The sequence below is a fragment of the Bradysia coprophila genome, assembly GCF_014529535.1.
Source record: "Bradysia coprophila strain Holo2 chromosome X unlocalized genomic scaffold, BU_Bcop_v1 contig_40, whole genome shotgun sequence".
NCBI lineage: Eukaryota > Metazoa > Arthropoda > Insecta > Diptera > Sciaridae > Bradysia > Bradysia coprophila.
In genome coordinates this window covers 122828-143859 of record NW_023503332.1, presented here as the reverse complement: position 1 = coordinate 143859, position 21032 = coordinate 122828, and the positions used below count along the sequence as shown (strand labels likewise).

At 35.6% G+C, this 21032-nt stretch overlaps 2 protein-coding genes across 5 annotated transcripts; one reads left to right on the top strand and one right to left on the bottom strand.

Moving 5' to 3' along the window:
• The first annotated feature begins 1269 nt into the window (after positions 1–1269).
• On the top strand, positions 1270–7610 carry LOC119069869 (nicotinamide/nicotinic acid mononucleotide adenylyltransferase 3). Of its 4 annotated transcripts, none has more exons than XM_037174042.1 (7): positions 1270–1578; positions 1834–2057; positions 2124–2294; positions 2349–2450; positions 3214–3371; positions 3700–3802; positions 7134–7610. In XM_037174042.1, the coding sequence occupies exons 1-7, from the start codon at positions 1458–1460 to the stop codon at positions 7164–7166; spliced, it is 912 nt and encodes a 303-aa protein (XP_037029937.1). In that variant the 5' UTR covers positions 1270–1457; the 3' UTR covers positions 7167–7610. The 4 variants fall into 4 exon arrangements, with proteins under 4 accessions (XP_037029937.1, XP_037029936.1, XP_037029935.1 ...); XM_037174041.1 differs by having other exon boundaries at positions 1298–1578; positions 3649–3802; XM_037174040.1 differs by having other exon boundaries at positions 1298–1578; positions 3490–3802.
• A 5795-nt stretch (positions 7611–13405) lies between these two features.
• On the bottom strand, positions 13406–14992 carry LOC119069871 (beta-1,4-galactosyltransferase 7). Its single transcript, XM_037174045.1, has 3 exons — positions 14717–14992; positions 14057–14642; positions 13406–13995 (listed from the first exon to the last, which is right to left on the bottom strand). Exons 1-3 carry the CDS (start codon positions 14811–14813, stop codon positions 13761–13763), a joined length of 918 nt encoding a protein of 305 aa, XP_037029940.1. The 5' UTR covers positions 14814–14992; the 3' UTR covers positions 13406–13760.
• Positions 14993–21032: the final 6040 nt, after the last annotated feature.

Here is a 21032-nt window from a genome sequence, read left to right as displayed (position 1 = left end):
TTAATAGTTGCTTTTGTTAAATATTCAATGCACAAAACCTATTCTACAAAACCAGTCCACTGAGCCAACAAACATGTTCTATTGAAATTTCAATTGTCAAAATAATATCGAAGCCATTGATTTATGATGACGAGAAGGTACATTCATCTCTCAGAAATTTTACTTTTTCATTTCTTTTATTGTTTTGTTTATTTTTTTGTGTTTTTACGAAATCCTTTTCATTATTCATGATAACTCAAAGTAAATACAAAAACATATCTAATAAAATGGCGATCTGCGTGACCTCCCCAAAGTATTCAGCCTTGGTTACAATAACTAGTCTTCGGTTTTCTCGCTCTGATCATAACAGTCTATTCACAAATCCATACAAGTTCAACAACGACTCTTAGTGCGATGTTGTTAGTAGAAAAAAATATGTTCGCAACAAGTGACGAAAAGTAGGACTTTCCGGTGCCTCTATTGCGAAAAACGTTGTATACAACTCGATGATAAATACTTTTTTAGGCACACGATGTGTATCTTCACATCTAGTGCATAAAAAAGCATTTATCACTTGGTTGTATAAATAACTATTTTGCAATTCGGTTCGTCATTCAAATTTGCTATAGGTTAAGACACCCACGAGGGCGGCTGACACACAAATTTTGACAAATAAATGCCTTTTATTGAACATACTCATTACAGATTGTTTGAAATGTCAACTTGAAGAAAAAAAAAAGTTTTTATCAGGTTGACATTTCAAACAATCTGTAATGAGTATGTTCAATAAATAGCATCTATTTGTCAAAATTTGTGTATCACCGCCTTCGTGATCAACTCAGATGTGTCTTAACCTGTTCTTTCAGAACCTTGATTAAACTAGCGCTGTAATATTTTTGTTCATCTAATCAGAGATACGAGCAGTGTTGTCGACCTAAAGTTAGCGGACATCGTCTTACTTGGCGGCTGAAGTATTTTTTGCACAGAACTTAACAGTTCAGGTTGTTCAGGTTTGGCGATTAATTACCTTAAAACCAACTCCGACGACAAAGAAACAACAACAATTCTTCCTAAAGAGCTAATCTCATAGACAACGTGGTGCTGATGCCAATCGGAACACAAAAAATATATTGGCACCCAGTTATGTTTAAAAATAACAGCGCCATCTATCTATGATTCTTCCTGTTATACAACATCCAAAAATCACTTTAACTTCGGTCGATTTTAAACTCTGGCGCCATGACGATTGTCAGTAGTGAGTGACATAAAATGTCAATGGAGTACCGCATTACACTCCCTCTATGAGAATGTAAACGAATGAAAGTTATTCAAGTCGGTTTTCAATGTCACGGATATAATCTGCAGTGTTTTGATTTTCCACTGTTTGTTTAACAAATTAAAAAAATTGGATACGCTGACTGAATATTACGAAGACCGTTGGCTATTGACGATATTTCTGAATTCCGAATCAGACTTATATGAATTCCAACGGGACATCAGACCTAGATACCACCGATATGACCTTACAAATGAAGAAAATATTGTTACTGGCTTGTGGATCATTCAATCCGCCAACTCCAATGCATCTTCGGATATTCGGTAAGTGGTTTGTACGTCAATTGGTTTGATTTTCTTGCAATCGAAAAATCGAAGTCATCCAAATGTAAAGTGCAACGATTGATGACACCGTATTGAATTGAGTGCATGTACGCAAGTGATTTATCGATTTAACATTTTCGGTTGTACGCTGGTATTCGAAACGGAACTGTGTAAACATATGTTGGTTATCGATGCAACAACAACAAACACAGCAGCTTCTATATTAGCACTGATTTGACAACATTTAATTTTTAGAAATTGCACGGGATCACTTCCATGAACGGGGCACACATCAAGTAATTGGAGGCATCATATCGCCGGCCAACGATTCTTATAGTAAACCCGGACTGATTTCATCAACGCATCGATGTGCAATGATTAAAGGTGTTCTACAAACGTCTGACTGGATTCGATTGTCGGATTGGGAATGCAAACAGGAGAATTGGACCCGAACGAGGATATCATTGCAATACCATCAGGTGCTGTGTTTTCGTTTACCATTTTCATCTTACAGCCGTAACAAGCATTGATCCGTGTCTCCACAGAACTACGCCAATTCCTACATAAACGACATAAATGGCACTGTTAACGAGATCGTTCCCGGCTGGCTGCCGGACACCATTAAAGACATGACCGGCAATGTTCAGGTGAAACTACTTTGCGGTGCGGATTTGCTGGAATCGTTTGCCGTACCAGGACTGTGGGCACAAGAAGATGTAGGGTCGCAGAGAATGTTCGTTGTGAGCAAACTAATTGTTGCACTGTTTCAGATTGAAGCTATTTTGGGACAGCACGGTCTTGTTGTCATTTCGCGAAGCGGAAGCAATCCAGAGAAATTCATATTTGATTCGGATCTTTTAACCAAATACAAGGTTTGTACAAGATGTAGTAGATGCATGGTGACGATATCTGATTAGCCACCATTCCGTTGGGGTCGATATTGTTAAACTGTGGATGGCGTTTTACCGCGAAAGTATTTGCGGACACAGATATTTTGTGAAAAAGTTCAGCTACTGTCGTGGAGTATTATGCATACTTACTGGCCAAGGTGTCCTCGACTCAACAGCACCGGTTGCAGTGTCTGCACTTGCTTCGTGGGCGACGTGGCCACTCTTAAAAATTCCATTCACAAATGTTATAAAAGTGATTTCAAGTGTATAATGGATCGGGACATGCCTAGTGTACTGGAAGTGCTCGACCTCCTCTACCACCTCATACCACAGGCTAAAAAAAATCATTTGTCTCTCAGGAAATATAAGTCAAAAACCAAAAGGTCACATTTTCGATGTTAGGCAATCTTGGCAATGGCACCTTTTGGACCATAGGTTTCTTCGGTAGATTTGTAGAGTTTTCAAAGCTCTACATCCCGCTAGAACATTTTTTTCAAAAATACTCTCAACTTTCCGAATTATGACCATCGGAAACTTAAAGCCGCCCGGGAGACTTCTTCCATGGCTCCATCGGATTCATCAACCACATGCCCGGACACAGTTTTCGATGATCTACGTTTTCCGCACACAGGCTATCGCGGTCCTTAAAATTTGCAAAATTCGATACGCCCTACTCGATAGTTCGACATTGCATGTGCCTTACCATCCTAACTTGTTTGAATGAATTGTTGAAAAATCGTTTCAGAACAACATTACGATAGTCACAAATTGGGTTCCAAACGAAGTGAGTTCGACGCTGGCCCGACGACTCATATCCCGACATTTCTCCGTCAAATATTTGCTGGACGATTTTGTGATCGACTACATCAAACGATTCGAATTGTATGGTGCCGCCAATCAAACGTGAGTATATTTGCGATCTCTTTCCCATTCGATCGATAATTTGATATCCGAAATTTTTGAATTGTTCATGCCTTCCATTCTTTGTTGTTGCCCATTTCTTTTTGTGTGGACCGTTCAGTAAGTACATTCTAACCCCAAATCAAAATGAATTAATTCTCTCCACAAATCAATATCTGAATGACGCCTATCAAAATAAGATCAACGTAACCAATTACCGTTACGATGACATGGATGAAACCGATCATAAAGCTAAGAAATCTTCTCAATCCGTCAATAGTAATAGATCTGACAAAATAATCGAGAGACCAAAAATTTTTTGCTGTGGCAGTGACACGTTGACCAATGTTAAGACACTACTCAATCGTCCCGGACAGGCTGTTCAGATCGTAACGGATACAGTTGGCGCACATACCATCGAACACGAAGACGAGGTGGGTGAATGTAGCATAAGCACAATTAAATTGCCAGCCACCGCTGTCGGCGACAGTAAATGTAATTCGTTTGGATTGAATAAGTTAGCGTATTTATCAGACAGTCACCTTGATTGCATTGCTGGTAGTAATGGTGGTGATGGGTTTCATGCATCGGAAAATAGTTTCGAAACGCTCAGTGAGGCGGGTATGCCGTCGACTTCGGACCGTAGCCAAAATGATCTGATCAAATTTGTATTTACATCGCACGGCATTCGAGTGATCAGTGATAAGGAATATGTCGTATAGAATGATGATGATGCGGTTTAGGTTTGCATGTGTTGGTGGTTCTAGGATTTTTATTTTATCGGTTTTTTTATGGGTTTTTAGATGATGATGCATGATGATTGTTTACCAGAGAGAGAGAGTATTATAAACCGTCGGATGGTGATGTGATTTAGTAGTAAAAATTGTTTTTTGGTTTTTCAAAGAACACCGAAAATGTTGACTGATTTTTAAAAACAATATTTAGTATCCTTTTGACATGAATTTTAGTCGGGTGTTTTTTTGTGAAAAGGTTTCTTTTTAAACTTGAGAACGCTTTGACTACCCAAATCTTTTTTTGATAGAAGAGATACGCTGTCGTTTTTGACGGTTTTTTTTTATTGATAGTGCGCGATTGCACCAATGAATATTGAACACAATTGAAACCTTTGAATAAATGCAATATCACATTGTGTTCCAGTATTATAAATATGACTAGTGCCAAAAAGTATGTCCAAAATCAATTTCATTCTGGAGTAGCTTGAATGCTGTTCTTTCACATACTTTAACTTTAATCTTTCATGTTTCAACTTTTAACCAAAATTTAACAGTCACATGGAACTTCTGCGTGGTTTCGTATATTGAACATATAAATACAGAAGGAGAACATGTTCAATTATAGCGAATTTTAAGAAAAATGAAATTTTATTGATTTAGCTTCATTTACAATGGGCTAACGATGTTTTTCTTCTGAAGCAGCAAAAAACCTTTATTGACACCGTCCGACTATTAAATAAATGAAATTTCATTTTTGTTGTAATTCGCTATAGTTGGACTTGTTCACTTAATGAATTTAGATATTCATAACTCGAAATTGAGGAATGTCACATTACTGCTAAATTAATGCACTTAATCTCCTTAAATACACTTAAAGCTTTCGAGGAGGAAAAACACTCGTGTTCCACGTATTCGTAATTTGCACTTGATTTTAGCCACCTGTTATTTTCAGTCGTCATATCCACTTATTTGTATGGAAAATGACACACACAAAAAGTCACCAAATGCAAACACAAATCACCAAATGGATATGTGAACCTGTCCGACGGCCCAGTCATTGATATTCCCATTGGAAGTGGTTCACCGCTCAAACTCTTCTGGGTTTGTGCCCAAAGACAAACAAAGAATTCGATTGTTCGAATTTTTTCGTCAGTATTCTTACGCACGCAATTTTTGGCCAATTTTTGGAAATCATATTCTTACATCTTCACATTTTCACACAAGAATTGTGGAACATTTGGAAAATTGTGTGAAAATAAGAGAAAATGATTTTCCAAAAATAATCCCTGATAAGATCTGAATCCAAAAACAAAACCAAAAAGACAAAGTAAATTTCATCTCTTCTAAATGCAAAGATCGATCCTGTCCATGAATTCACTTGAGTGATGTTGCATTTTATATTTTATGGGTCCGTTTTTATATCTTTTTACAAAAAAAAATGCTGAGCAATCTACAAGTATTACGAAATAGTATTTGATACAAAAGGTTGAAAACCAACTATTTTTCCAATATTGAGCACACTTGGTAATAGCAATTTCTTCGCTTTTGTGGGACACGTTAGAAAATTAAAACGGGGCACGGTTGTCTGATTCCGCTTCATAAAGTTTCGTCGATCCTCGAAAAGATTGAAAATTTCACGTCGAAGTATTGCCATAAATGTGACACCAACGTACCATTTTTTTACAAATTTAAAATCCCTGATCGAATACCAGCGCCCATCCTCATAAATCGAAAGTTAGCCGAATGAGTAATCGGCAAACAATGGATTACGAACAATGAACTTTAAAATTTTGTTTGTATTGTCGCTTTGGACAATTTTCAAGTTGTGTTCCAAAATTGAAGAACTTACCACTTGTCATTTGATAAAGCACATCGCACGTTCCATATAAATTATATTTAATGAGTAAAAAGAAACGCACAATCGGTAGAATAAGATGAAATTTTGATGTAAATGCTTGCTCACCACCAGATTTTAAAATTATTGCCGGACATTGGTCTTATTAGAGCATGAAGAGTGAATGGTTTTGATGATGATGGCAATGATGATGATAATAAACAAAAAAATTTTTTTTATTTAATTTGAATTTACATTTGCATGGGAAACTTTCACATTGATCAATATGCACGAACAGATTAACCCAATAAATATAGAGAACAGGTAGCGAAGCATTGAGTGTCAAGAGCGTGTGTGCAAATAATGTATATCGAAGCACAGCGGGAAGAAATAATGAAAAGGAGAACAGAGACGATAAAATAAATATTCTTTACCGGGAAATCCCAACATTTTTACCGGGAAATCCAAATATTATTAATTTGGAAATTTGGTCGAATTTTAGTGGATACCGGGAAAAATCGGGAAATTAGATTTGAATACCGGGAAGAAAACATTATTTGCACACGCGATTGAAATGCAAAAACATTATTCCCATACAGAGTTTCCAGTAACTCTGATCAGAAAACATTGATTCAATAATGGAATTGATTATAATACGTACACCCAATGTTTAGCTACCTTCAATGAAAGCGTAACTTGATGTTGTTTCTTCCCTTTCTTCCTATTGTATTAACCGCCATTCGGTCCAAAATATATACCGTAGATGTGACCTTTACTCAACGAGTCATATTTCGATTAGAGTTTTCGTTCTTAAGAACAATCGAGACTGCGATGAAATTTAACCTACAAATGGGCGTTGAACGGTGGAAATCAATGGGAACTTGGCGAAATTGACCATAAACTGACGAAGACGTTTTCGGTAAATTTTGGAAAATTCAGTAAATTTTTGGTTGATTTCGACAATTCTCAGTAAAAAAAAATCCCAACAACAGAGCCTGCCGTTGCAGAATTCTCTCTCCATAAAAAATGATGTTTTAAATAAAAAAAACTGACACTCATCAAAACATGACTCGTTGCAATACTGTTCTCGAAACGACCAAACCAAAATGAATTTTATCGACTCGGCAAATAAAGAAAAAACTGCAATAAATATTTAGCATGAAAAAATAGCCAAAAAAAAATTAAATTATTTTTCAGGTTCAAGTAAAGAAACAAAAGACCTCTGCATGACCCGTGTAAAGCAACCGAACATTTTCCACAATTGTTTGCTGAGAGCTTATGTTATCTACTTCAAATTGGTGTTTTATTTTTTGTTAATTTTATTTTTTCTTTGCAATAATATCGTGGATTTACTTAATTATTGCGTTTTAAAATTTTCACGTTAAGTTTATTTAGCATCCAATTTATTATTATTATTGAATATATTGTTCATTTAAACTTATATGAGTTGAATGTTACCATTTATATATATATATATATATATATAGTGACTTAAGACGTTTTTTTTTCGAATTGTTAAGAATTATTTTGTTACCGTTCAGTGCTGCTAAAATGTTCTTAATTCGACGATCAATTTAGTTAGATGACAAATTGTTTCGAAAAATAAATTTTAACAAAATAAACTAGCACATCAGTCGGATCCCAACATCCTTTGGAACATACTAAAAAATTCTTTGTGAATATTCTTTACATCAAAGTCTCTTGATCGGTATCGCTCATTATGATTCGTTGAAATTGGTATAACAATGGATTTTCGAGCTACAAGATTGGTAGCGGGACATTTCTACATGGGGTCAATATGGTTTTTAGCCCCGTACGAAGCACAAAGGGGCTTATAGGATTACGATGCCGTGTGTAATTGATGGAATTCGAAGCAGACGGTAAGGGCAAAGTGTTTGCCTATGTTCATAGATGACGAATCTGCAATAAAAATTTTGTCTGTCCTTCTGTCCGTCTGTCCGTCACGTCGATATCTTGAGTAAATCAAATCGTGAGTTAGGGTCACCTAAGTGATTTAAGGTCTTTTGGTGATATTTATGGCAAAACAAACGATGGAAATGTAAATGACATAGAAAATGATAGGTATTGTCAATACCAATCCAGGAAAAAAAAGTTTTTTAAAATCGGGTGAGTGGACCATGAGTTAGGGCCTTAGAAGTGAAATGCTACTAGGGCCCTATGTGTATTTTACATACAACTCGCGTAAATTTTATTCGTTTTTCGTAATTTTTGTTTGATTTGGAAGGTAATCGAAGGCGGAATAGAATGTAGTTGAAAAAAAATAAATAAATTTGGGTCCTTGGCCTAAGGCCGCTACTAGGGACCTATGTGTATTTAACATACAACTAGCGTAAATTTCATCCGTTTGTCGTAATTTTTGTTTAATTTAGAAGGTAATCGAAGGCCGAATAGAATGTAGTTGAAAAAAAAAATTAAATTTGGGTCCTCGGACTAAGGCCGGTAATAGGGCCCTATGTGTATTTATACTCAATAAATTAAAATTTTAGGGCGATTTTTGGAAATTTAGGAAATTTTTGTTTCATTTGAAAGGAACGTCGTACGGGGCTTCGTAATTGCGCTATGCGCAATTTTTAAGACGTACACATTTCATAATAATTTTACATTAACTACATTAACCGGCGCAATAGGCTTACGGTCAAAGTAGGGTGACAGAAGCACTAGGGTCACGTACGCAATAGATACGGGTTTGTACGGGGCTCAGTCGCAGCAAACGCTCCGACTGTTCTGATGGCTCGTTTTTTTAACAGAGGATGTTCTTTGAACGATAATATCGTTCCTGACGATATTGACCGTGTAGAAATGTCGCCCCTCCTTCAAGGTTATACTAATATAGTGTGGTGGAGACAACTAATTTTACTTGAAATAGTTGCCACATCACTGCTACTATTACTTCTATTATTACCAGTCTCAGGTGATGTCAATGTCCCATATATAAACAAAGATCGCGAAGTAAATTGGTCCTGTAAGCGCTAAAGCGCTGTGTTTGACACAACGAGCTGTGTCACTTCGGAAATCATTCAGGAAAGAGGCCCACAAAAAAGTGCTACTATTTCATGGAATAAATTCGTTTCGCTGTTTCCTTGTCACTATTACTTATGTTTCAATCGCGCTTAATATTTGCATTTTTGCTGTAATACGCTCTTCATTCAGTTTGTCCTTATTGATTCCGAACGCGGACGAATATACTTACTGAAATAAGGCCCTTAGTGATCGTTTAAGATTTTTTTTCATGCGCTTTTTCGTTTCTTTGTATTTGTTTGGACATTCGTTATTAACGAACTACGTTGGCTACTGTTTCTCAGACGTTAAAGTTTAAAGATCCATATCAACAATTTGCACAAAAACACTTAAGTTCGGCAGAATCAGATGAAAATGACATACTCTTATCTCACGTGCAAATATTTCGTTGGACAGTAGCAACGAAAATCTGGTTTCTCAGTAGTTTGTTGATGTTTCGGTTGTAGCATCTTAAATTGCGGCTTAGAATTGTACAATTTATTCGGATCACATTTAAGTGTACTAGAGAACGAGAAGCCGCTCATCCTTCCAATAATATGGTCTTTTTATTTGTGAGAGTCTTTTTAAAGTGAATGTTGGACTATGTGCTCGTTATTATAACTTCGTTTCATTAATGAATTTACGTTAATTGTTTTGCATGTTTTCTTCGTTGTACTTAAATTTAAACTCTTAATTAAACCAAAGATTTGTCGTGCCTAAGAAGAATGCTAAAATTTGGATAAAATCGAACCATAAAAAGATGTGACTGTGTCGTACAAGCGTTAGTACTTTCAAGGATTTGAATTAATTCGTTCGAAAAGTCAGTTTTTTTAAGATGGAAATGTCAGTAATTATAAATCACCATTTACTGTATAAACTTCTCTACTTCTTCGTATCCAAAAACTATTCCAAGAATTTAAAATTGCATAGAAAACTTCGCCAGTAACTTTTATGTAAATTTTTCTTCTTCCAAAGCGAATCTAACCGCTATAACATTCTTGTCATATTATGGGAGCGGACTGTTCTGTGATGATCGGAGTATAATACAGAAATGATTTTTAAAAAAAGTCGAAAGAAATCAGGCTTCCCTAAACCTGAAACCGTTCAAACTGAAATTACCGAAAACCTGAAAACGGTAGATCAGGTCAATGTGAAAATGAATGAATGCAAATATAAAATTGACCTGAAAAATGATCTGAACTGGTCAGGTTAAAAATAGTCAAAAGCCAGTCAACGCAGATTCGAGGTATTTTCAGGTTAGACCTGTTCCGAGCTTCAATTGTAAATGACTATGAATACCGTGCTATCAAAAAATCGCCGAACATGATAATAATAGAACAAAAGAATTACAAACAAAAGAACAATGGAACCGATTCTATTGTTCTATTGTTAATGATTCTTTTGTTCTATTGTTCTCGTGTTCGGCGACTTTTTGAGAGCACGGTACATTCAATGCACGACCCGTTTCATTTATCAATGCTGAGAAGCGATTATTGGCGTCCCTCCATAAAACCTCTTCCTCATTTCAAAGATTTTGTAAAACTTTAGTTTTTATTGTTTTCGGACAAAAAAGGTCAATAAAATGTTAAAATAGTTATTAAGTAGCCAGTAGCCTGATTGTGTATAACAGAGAATATGAAAAACTAGACTCCATCTAATGGAAGAAAATGATTAGTTGCAAAGCAATTATTAATTCTAAAAAGAATAATTAAAATCTCAAAGAAATATTTAAATTGAAGAGAAAATTTTAAATTCCGGAAACAAAACGAAAGAAATTTGGTCAAAAATGTTACAAAATTTCATATTATAGACAAAAGTTAAAGACTAATAAATTGGTTAAATGAACTAAAATGAAAATGGTTTACTATTTTATAACAACGACGAGTCACGAATTAATCATTTTTCGTTACGGAGAACCATCAAACTTCTATGTCTAACTGTGCTCTTGCCCCTTTTTTCTTCAAAAACAACTCGCATATTTCACAGCTCTACAACAAAATTATATTTAATAGTAAATTACTGCTACAAGGATGTATATTAGGGCGTATCGAATTTTGAGAATTTTAAGGGTCGCGATAGCCTGTGTGCGGAAAACGTAGATCATTGAAAACTAATTCCAGGCATATGGTTGATGGATCCGAAGGTGCCCGGGAAGAAGTCCCCCCGGACGACTTTAACTTTCAAATGGTCATAACTCGGAAAGTTAAGAGTATTTTTGAAAACGATGTTCTAGCAGGATGTAGAGCGTTAAAAACTCTACAAAACTGCCAAAGAAACCGATGGTCCAAAAGGTGTGTCTGTCGAGGTTTTCTAACATCGAAAATTCGACATTTTGGTTTTTGACTTTTATTTCCTGAGAGACAAATTATTAAGTTTAGCTTTTGGCATGAGGTTGTAGAGGAGGTCGAGTACTACCAGTACACTAGGCATTGTCCCGGTCGGCGATCCATCCGAAACCACTTTTTCAACATTAATGAATGAACTTTTTAAGTGTACCCACGTCGCCCTCGAAGCCAGTGCAGACACTGTAACTGGTGTTGCTGAGTCGAGGTAACCTTGGCCAGTAAGTGCACATAATATTCCATAACAGTAGCTGAACTCTTTTACAAAATATTTGGGATCTCTATGTAGCACATTATATTGACACGGTATACCACGAAGTTCAACCTTTTGTAAAAATATCGAAAAATGTGTATTTGCAACGAAATCGACTTCTGACTACTGTTCGTGGGTCAAATAACTAATTAAAACAATTATTTGTTGTTTTTCTCACAAATTTCACTTTCTCAGATTTTGTAGTACAAAATGTGCTACACCGAATTCTTAAATATTTTGTAAAAGAGTTCAGCTACTGTTATGGAATATTATGTGCACTTACTGGCCAAGGTTACCTCGACTCAGCAACACCGGTTACATTGTCTGCACTGGCTTCGTGGGCGACGTGGGTACACTTAAAAAGTCCATTCAAAAATGTTGAAAAAGTGGTTTCGGATGGATCGCCGACCGGGACAATGCCTAGTGTACTGGTAGTACTCGACCTCCTCTACAACCTCATGCCAAAAGCTAAAGTTAATAATTTGTCTCTCAGGAAATAAAAGTCAAAAACCAAAATGTCGAACTTTCGATGTTAGAAAACCTCGACAGACACACCTTTTGGACCATCGGTTTCTTTGGCAGTTTGTAGAGTTTTTAACGCTCTACATCCTGCTAGAACATTGTTTTCAAAAATACTCTTAATTTTCCGAGTCATGACCATTTGAAAGTTAAAGTCGTCCGGGGGGACTTCTTCCCGGGCACCTTCGGATCCATCAACCATATGCCTGGACTTAGTTTTCAATGATCTACGTTTTCCGCACACAGGCTATCGCGACCCTTAAAATTCTAAAAATTCGATACGCCCTAATGTATATAGGAGCCGTGTACGCATACGAGTGCTTGCGCGAGCATTAGTACGAGATTCTTGCATACATCCTTATATCAGTGAGGTATTTTATCGCAAACAGCTCTATTTACAAGGATATAATTTTGCTTGCTGCAACACGTTTAGCACTCTTGGGTATATCTGTACGTCATCTTTACTGTATATTGCTGGAGTGTCTTGTTGTGAGGAAATAGTATACTTTGTCACGAGAGATGAAAATTCAACTTTTTATTACTCGTGACAAAATATATTATATTCCCGTCACTGGTTATGGAAAAGTTCATTCCTGTGTATGTGCGTGCACCATTTGACCAACACACTCTCGCCTATTAAAGTAAGATATGTTTCAAAATACACACGCGATATGTCCTTTCCTCGTGTTTAGTTTTGCCGTTCATGTCAATGATGTAATGAATCATTCCCCGCGGGTGCAGTGAATAACCAAGACATCAGAATGATTGTGGCAAACTTCTATTCAATGACTATCATCAAAGAACGAGTATAATACTGGTTGTGAGTCAACAATTACTAATATATCTTTGTATTAGATTCCTTTAATTGTTTGCGATTATGTCTGTGTGTGAAAACCGTAATACAATAAACTCTTAGCATTAAGGCGTCTAATTGAGTGTAGCTGATAATTTCATACCGAGAATCAACAGCTGAGCTCAATAAGGAAGATATATTACGTAATGGTAACTGCCCTTTAGTTTCTCAGCGCTTCATCGGTTCTAATCCCACTTCTAAGAGCAATGGGTGGAACTCTTCACATTGCAGCCGTTGTCTTTGGAAATTCCATTACTAACGGAGTGTTTAATGTCTTGGTCCTGGATTTTGTCTTTTCATCAAATCTTGTGGCTCATTAAGTAGCCTGTCACCAAACTGCAACCGAGACGGGCTTCCAAATCATCAAAAGTAGCTTTCGGTACGGATTTTCATGGAAATCAAAAAGGGACAGGTCGTTTTTGGGTTTCGTCTTAAATATGTGCGGAGTGCCGTTGAAAGTGATTAATGAAACAAAAGAATTTTAAATAAATTATTTCTTGATTGTGTATGACAAATTCAATAATATCCGGTCTAAACTTCGTAAAGCTAAAGGTGGCCAACGGATTTTTTTCCTTTCAGACAAAGCTACGGCTATGCAACGCACTACGAGAACAGGCAAAAGAACAGAATTTAAGCAAGGGGCCTCCACGAAGCGTTAGTCCAAAATTCTCATATAAATTCAGTTTTCTATGTTGGTATGGTATGCCACTGCGTTACAGGCGTTCCATACAAAATATGGGGCCAAACGACAGTTCATAAAATCTGTTGCTTTGCCTGTTCTTGGAGTGCGTTGGGCTAGCCCTTTCATATTTTCGTTGGTCTGCTCAACTTCAAAAATGCTAATTTACATCACCACTTCCGCTACAGTCACACCACGGTGTCACTGCTTTATCACAAGATAATTTTATGTTCAAAACGATGACCTTAGCATCATCAATGGTTAACATTTTTGTGTCACTTATGGCATACTTGATAGTGTCCAATCCCGTTTGACGATCACGTTTACGAGTTATTTCGCGCTGATTGAAACACTTTGTGGTGTCTCTCTTTCGATGTGCTCGATCATGAATGTGTCTGTAACGTGCAATATTCGGTGAGTAACACACTCAATGACATCAAATCGCGAAAAACTTACAAAAATGTGTTGCTGGTACCGGTTGTAACATTCACCGGTCGCGTAACCCGCAAGCCAGCATCTTTGATTCGAACATAAAACTCATCATCCTCCAGTCCCCATCCCCAATATTTGTTCGACATGCCATTCATTTGTTGAAAATGTTCTCGTTTCACCAGTAAAATGCCACCGACAAACGTCTGATAATGGTATTTTGGATGCAATTCCGGCGACGCAACATGAAACGGCCCATGTTCGGGATATTCATACAGCAGTTGTTCGTTTATTGGCAACAAATCGACGTCATGCATTGCAATGTAATCGTACTGCGCTTTGGTGTACAGGAATCCGACGTTTATCAGAGAAGCGCGGTTGAATCGGAATCGGTCGACCTGATTCAAGACAAATATTTGGTGCGGAATGCCTTGATTGTTCAAGAAGCTCGTTATGTGCGGAGCAAATGTAAGCAACTCTTCAAAACGGTCTCTGAATGGCACCAGCACGGCTAATTTCTTCTTCGAACTTTTCTGCAATTTGTCCGAAAAGTCTGCGAACTTTCCATTCCTTCCATCCGTTCGCACAGTATCCGAATCACAATGGCACTCATCTGAGGAAAAACAAATTACTCCAACTTAAGTACGGGCTGTTGGGCAATCAGGTGTTCGATGATGTGTACATTACCTGAAGACAACGGCAACAAACCAATGAGGCAAGTAATTACAAACGAAATAATTATACATGCGCTGAAGAATCTGATGTAGGCATGGTTTAATGGCATCTTTGACACTGTATTCACTTTAAATTAATTCATTTTTGGTTTTTAATTTTCTTTTTTTTAAATTTAATTTAACTAAAATTAACTAAATTTGTTTATTATCAATTTGATAATCGTCCTCTATAACATGTCCATGACAGCCTTTTACCACTGTATAGTGGCGAATGATGACAGTATAAAGTTCAATATGATGACAGTATAGTCCATGTCACATTGATATGGCTCCGTGCGCTCCGTGTAACCTTTGAGACATCTGTGGTTTTTCTTGTGAAACATTATGATAGATCATTCGTTTATTTTTAAAGATGCAGAAAGTGTTCATCGCATAATATGTGTTTCTGCCTTTTTGTTCTTATTCAAGGAAAGGGGAATTAAATTTGGCATTGGCACTATTTATACCTCTCCACTATTTTGTGCCGCCCTCGAAAATCAAAGTCGGATTTAACAATTCTTTTATTGTCTTTTCACAGCTGAAGCGTATTTATATCACAAGTATAATTGTCAAGACTGTTACTGCTTCTTATTTACAACAGAATGATGCAAAATCTTCTACTTCATTTGTTTCAACATAAATTAATCTTGATAACAAAGCATCTTACATTATTTATTATCGACAACGCACAACCGAAATAAGCTCTAGTTTCCTTCGCTGGATCTTCTATTTTATAGTAAAATTATATGTTTAAAATAAATGAAGAAATAGATCAAATTATCATCTATTGTACAGTTGGAAAATGTTATTTATGCCATAACAATGGAAATAATGGAATGGATAATGTTCACAGGAATGGACCTACGATACCCACTTCTTACATCGAAAGTGAATTATTTGTGTCTAATATCATAAAACTAATCTTTCGTCACATAGATACAAGTGGAAATATAGTACTAAAACTGGACAGTGTATCATTTGGTAGCTGTCACTACGGTGACTCATGCTAGCAGCGCGTTGGTCAGTCACACATACAGTCATTTCTTATGTTTCTACGATCATTCTCATCATGGGCGCGCGTTAGCATAGCGCCCGTGACGCAAGTCTTATTACTAGAAAAAATTTCAAAAAAAAAATTTTTGTCGTAGACTGCAGAACCATATATACAGCAAATATTGAAGTTCCACAATTCAAATACAAATGACTCCAAATTACCATTAAAAAAAACTAGGCGTCCGTACGAGTTCAACGAGCTATCACACGTTCTTGCAGCTTAAAATTTGGCCACGCAAAAAATCTTCCAAGAAGCCCCATTTCCATACATTTTGGTCAATTTCAGTACTTTAAACGAAATGAAAAAATCCTACGTTACTTTGTTAGTCCGTCCGTCCGTCCGTTTCGGAGCTAGGGCTCCTCGAAGTTCCCATATAGGCCCCATATAAGAACACCTTTAAGTGTGTGTGTGTGTGTGGATGGGAATTGTAGAACAAATTTGTTCGCTTTTGGTATTTGGTAAGCTCTGCTCGCCTCAATTTTTTTCCCTAAATTTAGTTTTTTTTTAATTTTTTCAAATTTTTTTAAATTTTTCAAAATTTTTTAAATTTTTCAAAATTTTTTAAATTTTTTAAATTTTTTTAAATTTTTTTTAAATTTTTCAAAATTTTTCAAAGTTTTTCAAAATTTTTCAAAATTTTTCCAAATTTTTCAAATTTTTTTAAATTTTTCAAAATTTTCAAAATTTTTAAAATTTTTCAAAATTTTTAAAATTTTTCAAAATTTTTCAAAATTTTTAAAATTTTTCAAAATTTTTAACTATTTTCAAATATTTTCAAATTGTTTTTCAAATTTTTCAAAAATTTTCAAATTTTTACAATTTTTCAAAACTTTTCAAAATTTTTCAAATTTTTAAAATTTTTCAAAGTTTTTCAAAAATTTTCCAATTTTTCAAAATTTTCCAATTTTTCAAAATTTTTTAAATTTTTCAAAATTTTTTAAATTTTTCAAATTTTTTAAATTTTTCAAATTTTTTTAAATTTTTCAAAATTTTTAAAATTTTTCAAAATTTTTAAATATTTTCAAATTGTTTTTCAAATTTTTCAAAAATTTTCAAATTTTTAAAATTTTTCAAAACTTTTCAAAATTTTTCAAATTTTTAAAATTTTTCAAAACTTTTCAAAATTTTTCAAATTTTTTAAATTTTTCAAATTTTTTAAACTTTTCAAATTTTTTAAATTTTTTCAATCTACTAATTCTTCCAAAAGAACTGATATCAGTCAAAAACACTCAAAAGAGTAAAAGTGACGCAAGTCCCTGTGCATATTTCCAAAAAAAAACTGATATCGCTGGAGGTGACGCATTCTGCGCTTGTACGCAAAAACTGTAACAGCAAAAATTTGACCAAAGAAATTCTAGAAACAAAATTTTACCAAAAAAATTTTGCGTCACAAAGTGGCAGATGGTTCAGACGTATTAGGACATATTCTTGCCTATTTTAAAAAATTTCTTAAAAGTTCTTTCCGAACCATCTGCCACTTTGTGACGCAAAATTTTTTTGGTAAAATTTTGTTTCTAGAATTTCTTTGGTCAAATTTTTGCTGTTACAGTTTTTGCGTACAAGCGCAGAATGCGTCACCTCCAGCGATATCAGTTTTTTTTTGGAAGTATGCACAGTAGCCCTACTCACGTTAAAAAAATGTGGTTCAGATCCTTCGGAGGAATGTCGATTTCGTTTCATTATCGGACACTAAATAATTCTCTAGAACATCATAATTGACAAAAAATTGTTTCTGAGTCGCGCAACGCAATCGAAAATGCATGCGTTTCTATACGTTACCATGCGTTTCTATGCGTTTTCATGTAAACTTTGAATGCGTTGCGCGACTCAGAAACAATTTTTTGTCAATTATGATGTTCTAGAGAATTGTTTAGTGTCCGATAATGAAACGAAATCGACATTCCTCCGAAGGATCTGAACCACATTTTTTTAACGTGAGTAGGGCTAATGCACAGGGACTTGCGTCAATTTTACTCTTTTGAGTGTTTTTGACTGATTTTTCTTTATAAACGTGAAAAAAAGCTCGTTGGAAGCTGCAGTTGCTAACTTTGAATAAAGGACTTCGTAAGACGCGGTTAATACGGTTGCAAAATAAAAATTTATTGATTAAAAGTGCTGAAATAAATGGATTAAATTGTGTGGTTCTACAAAGTTTTAGGGTGCTTTCGGCATACAATGACATACTTTATCGATGATGCCCTAGCTTGTTGCCTTTAAAAAAGGATATCATTCCAAATTACTGACATCGCTGCTGCACCCATCAGCTTTAAATGAAGTCCAAGTTGTCTGTAATTTTAGTGTAAAATCTAGGCAAGGAGTTGGTACAGTCCAAAGAACCAGAAGATACAATTCCAACTTGTCGCTTTGTAGACGCATCAATGATAGGCCCTCATGAATAAGAAAAATGCAATAAATGTATCCCCGGTTTTTATAACAATACAACTAAGCTCACCTGAGTCACCGTGGCTTGTGTTTAGCTCCTGCACAAACGATGTGTTTCTCATAGTCTTTAAGTTTTCCGTCAGTAATTCCGAGCGGTTCCATACATTTTTTCATCGTTACGACTTTCAAATGAACTTCTTGCAAGCGGTTTTCACTTAGATTGGCTGGATCCGAACCCTATCCTGCAACGGACACATTAGCTCCAATTTCATCGCTTTCCATAGCAAGGGGCAGAAGTCCCGTTTTACGATTGAGTTCGATATGATCTTCTAATTCAATATTTAGGATGAAGGTGAACTGTTTTAACATTATGTACTTCTCAGCCTTGTTTCATATTGGATCTCACGTAGATTAGATAACGATCAGGTCCATATTCCTCACCAGTTGTGTCATTTTTGATACCTTTGAAATTAAAATCAAACAAATGAAGAGAGGAAAAAATAAATTCCAAAGCTTCCAAAGTGGTTACAACTGACAGTGTCCAGCTGTTAGAATTAGGTTTGTCTTTAAAATTGAGCCACAACATCCTTCGGCCTGAAGGGCTTGACCCGGAGTCGGTTCTTTATGAATAATAACAATCCCAACAAAAATCTCTTCGAGAAAAGTGTGACGCAGTCTTTGAAGTACAATTTCTAAAATAAATGATATCGCTAGAGTTGACGCTTTCAGCTTCGTTACGCAAAAATTAAATTTTACACCCAATTAGTTCAAATAATTTTTACCAAAAAAAAAAATTTGACTGGAAACAACTAAAATTTTACCAAAAAAATCTGCGTCACATGTTGCGGATAAATTTTCTTGCTAGTCTGTTCCTGAACATTTGCCACTTTGCGACGCAGATTTTTTTGGTAAAATTTTGGTTGTTTCCAGCCAAATTTTTTTTTTGGTAAAAATTATTTGGCAGATGATGAGAAAAACTAAGCCAGCTTGTTTGAACTAAAATTGGGTGTAAAATTTAATTTTTGCGTAACGAAGCTGAAAGCGTCAACTCTAGCGATATCATTCATTTTAGAAATTGTACTTCAAAGACTGCGTCACACTTTTCTCGAAGAGATTTTTGTTGGGATATCAGTCGTTTTAGAAGTGTAGTCAACACTGCTTTTTATAACAGTTTATAACAGAAATTCGGAAATTTGGCGAAATTTGAAAATCTGACCAAATTCGAAAATTTGACGAAAATCGAAAATTTGACGAAATTCGAAAATTTGACGAAAATCGAAAATTTGACGAAAATCGAAAATTTGACGAAAATCGAAAATTTGACGAAAATCGAAAATTTGACGAAAATCGAAAATTTGACGAAAATCGGACGAAATTCGAAAATTTGACGAAGAAAGTAATTCTCTATCTGCCACCATTCAAGAAATATCTCCAAAACCCCAATTGACCCACCCATTTCCAACTTTCGACATTTTTCACATATGCCCCTCTGTTCTACTCGTAAAACTCTGAGACTTTGCCGAAGAAAGTAACTCTCTATCTCTCATAATCGCAAAAATATTAGTCCTTTCATCCTACGCTTGAGTAGCTCAAAATTTGGTCACTCTAATCACTCTAGCTCAAACGAATCTGCCCCGATTTTTTTAATTATTTTTTTGTTCGAATCGTGTTACGAATACCTTTCATTTGATGGGTCGCACGCCTCTGTAGGTTTCAATACAGCTAAGCTACAGCCGAAAACGCGTTCCCGACCCTCGAAAACCACACTCAGAAACCACTTCGAGGTCAATAAAACAAAATTCTGGTTTTTCCTGAGGTAATGGCGTATCACATATTCATTTTTATGCCGACCCTGAGACTCCTGCAAAATTTCTTGGAGATTGGCTGACTGGTTTCCGAGATCGACCGTCGATAGATAGATAGACAGATAGATAGAAACATACAGAGTAAGTTGAAAGATTTTGATTGTTTGGAAAAAGTCAATTTGGTGTATTTTCTATGAAAAGTGCCAATTTCAAAACGATGTATCTCCGGCAATTTTAAACCTACATAGTCGAGTGATAGCTCGTTTTGCTCGTATTTGAAGCGAGAATATGATAGAATATGTTTTGTGGTGATATAAACCAAAGGGTAGAAACTGAAATGTTCGGCTATATATAGTTGCCGCGTCTCAAAAAATTTTCTTCGTTCTTTTTTTGGAAGTTAGACTGCGTCAAGTCCTCCGCTATCGCTCCGGACATGATGTACACCATTAAATAGTGCGTTTCGAATATCTACTTGATATCCTCCATAAATACGTCCCTGGGGTTCTTGAGGTTCTTGTTGGGCAAGTGTCGTCTCCGACAACAAAATTGAAAAAATTGTTAATTAATTTTTCGATAATTTTCTTATTAACTTGCTCGACCATTATTTTACTTACTCGACTTACTCTTAATAATTGCTCGTTACCCATGCACTTATTCAAAATTGATCAGCTGAATCGGTTTTATGATTTTCTTTTCATGTCTTGAGACAAAATTGTGCACGGTTGATTCTAGGCACTTTCGCACCTGTCGATGAGCAATTGTAGTGCAGTTATTACTTACGGTGTCCATCAATCAAAATAAAGTTTTAATAAAGGATATGATTGGATTCAACTGATGCGCCTGGTTTCCCACCTTATGGATCCGTCTCTATGAAAATTTTTGAATGGGGAAGATCTGTTCGAATTCAATTCAAGCCAATTTTAAACTCGTTGAATTATCTCTGTACAGGAAACTTTCACAATAGGTGAAGGACTCAGAATTCCGATATTAATCGATTGTGCAATCGATTGTGCTTTTGTCATCAAATACAATTCAAAAATGCGTACAAC

Coding starts and splice junctions, on each gene's coding strand:
- LOC119069869 (XM_037174040.1), top strand. CDS start 1,458: ATGAATTCCAACGGGACATCAGACCTAGATACCACCGATATGACCTTA. Junction 2,295..2,348: donor GACTGTGGGCACAAGAAGAT/GTAGGGTCGCAG, acceptor GCACTGTTTCAG/ATTGAAGCTATTTTGGGACA. Junction 3,372..3,489: donor TATGGTGCCGCCAATCAAAC/GTGAGTATATTT, acceptor TGGACCGTTCAG/TAAGTACATTCTAACCCCAA.
- LOC119069871 (XM_037174045.1), bottom strand. CDS start 14,813: ATGCCATTAAACCATGCCTACATCAGATTCTTCAGCGCATGTATAATT. Junction 14,643..14,716: donor TTTGTTGCCGTTGTCTTCAG/GTAATGTACACA, acceptor GTTTTTCCTCAG/ATGAGTGCCATTGTGATTCG. Junction 13,996..14,056: donor GGTACCAGCAACACATTTTT/GTAAGTTTTTCG, acceptor TGCACGTTACAG/ACACATTCATGATCGAGCAC.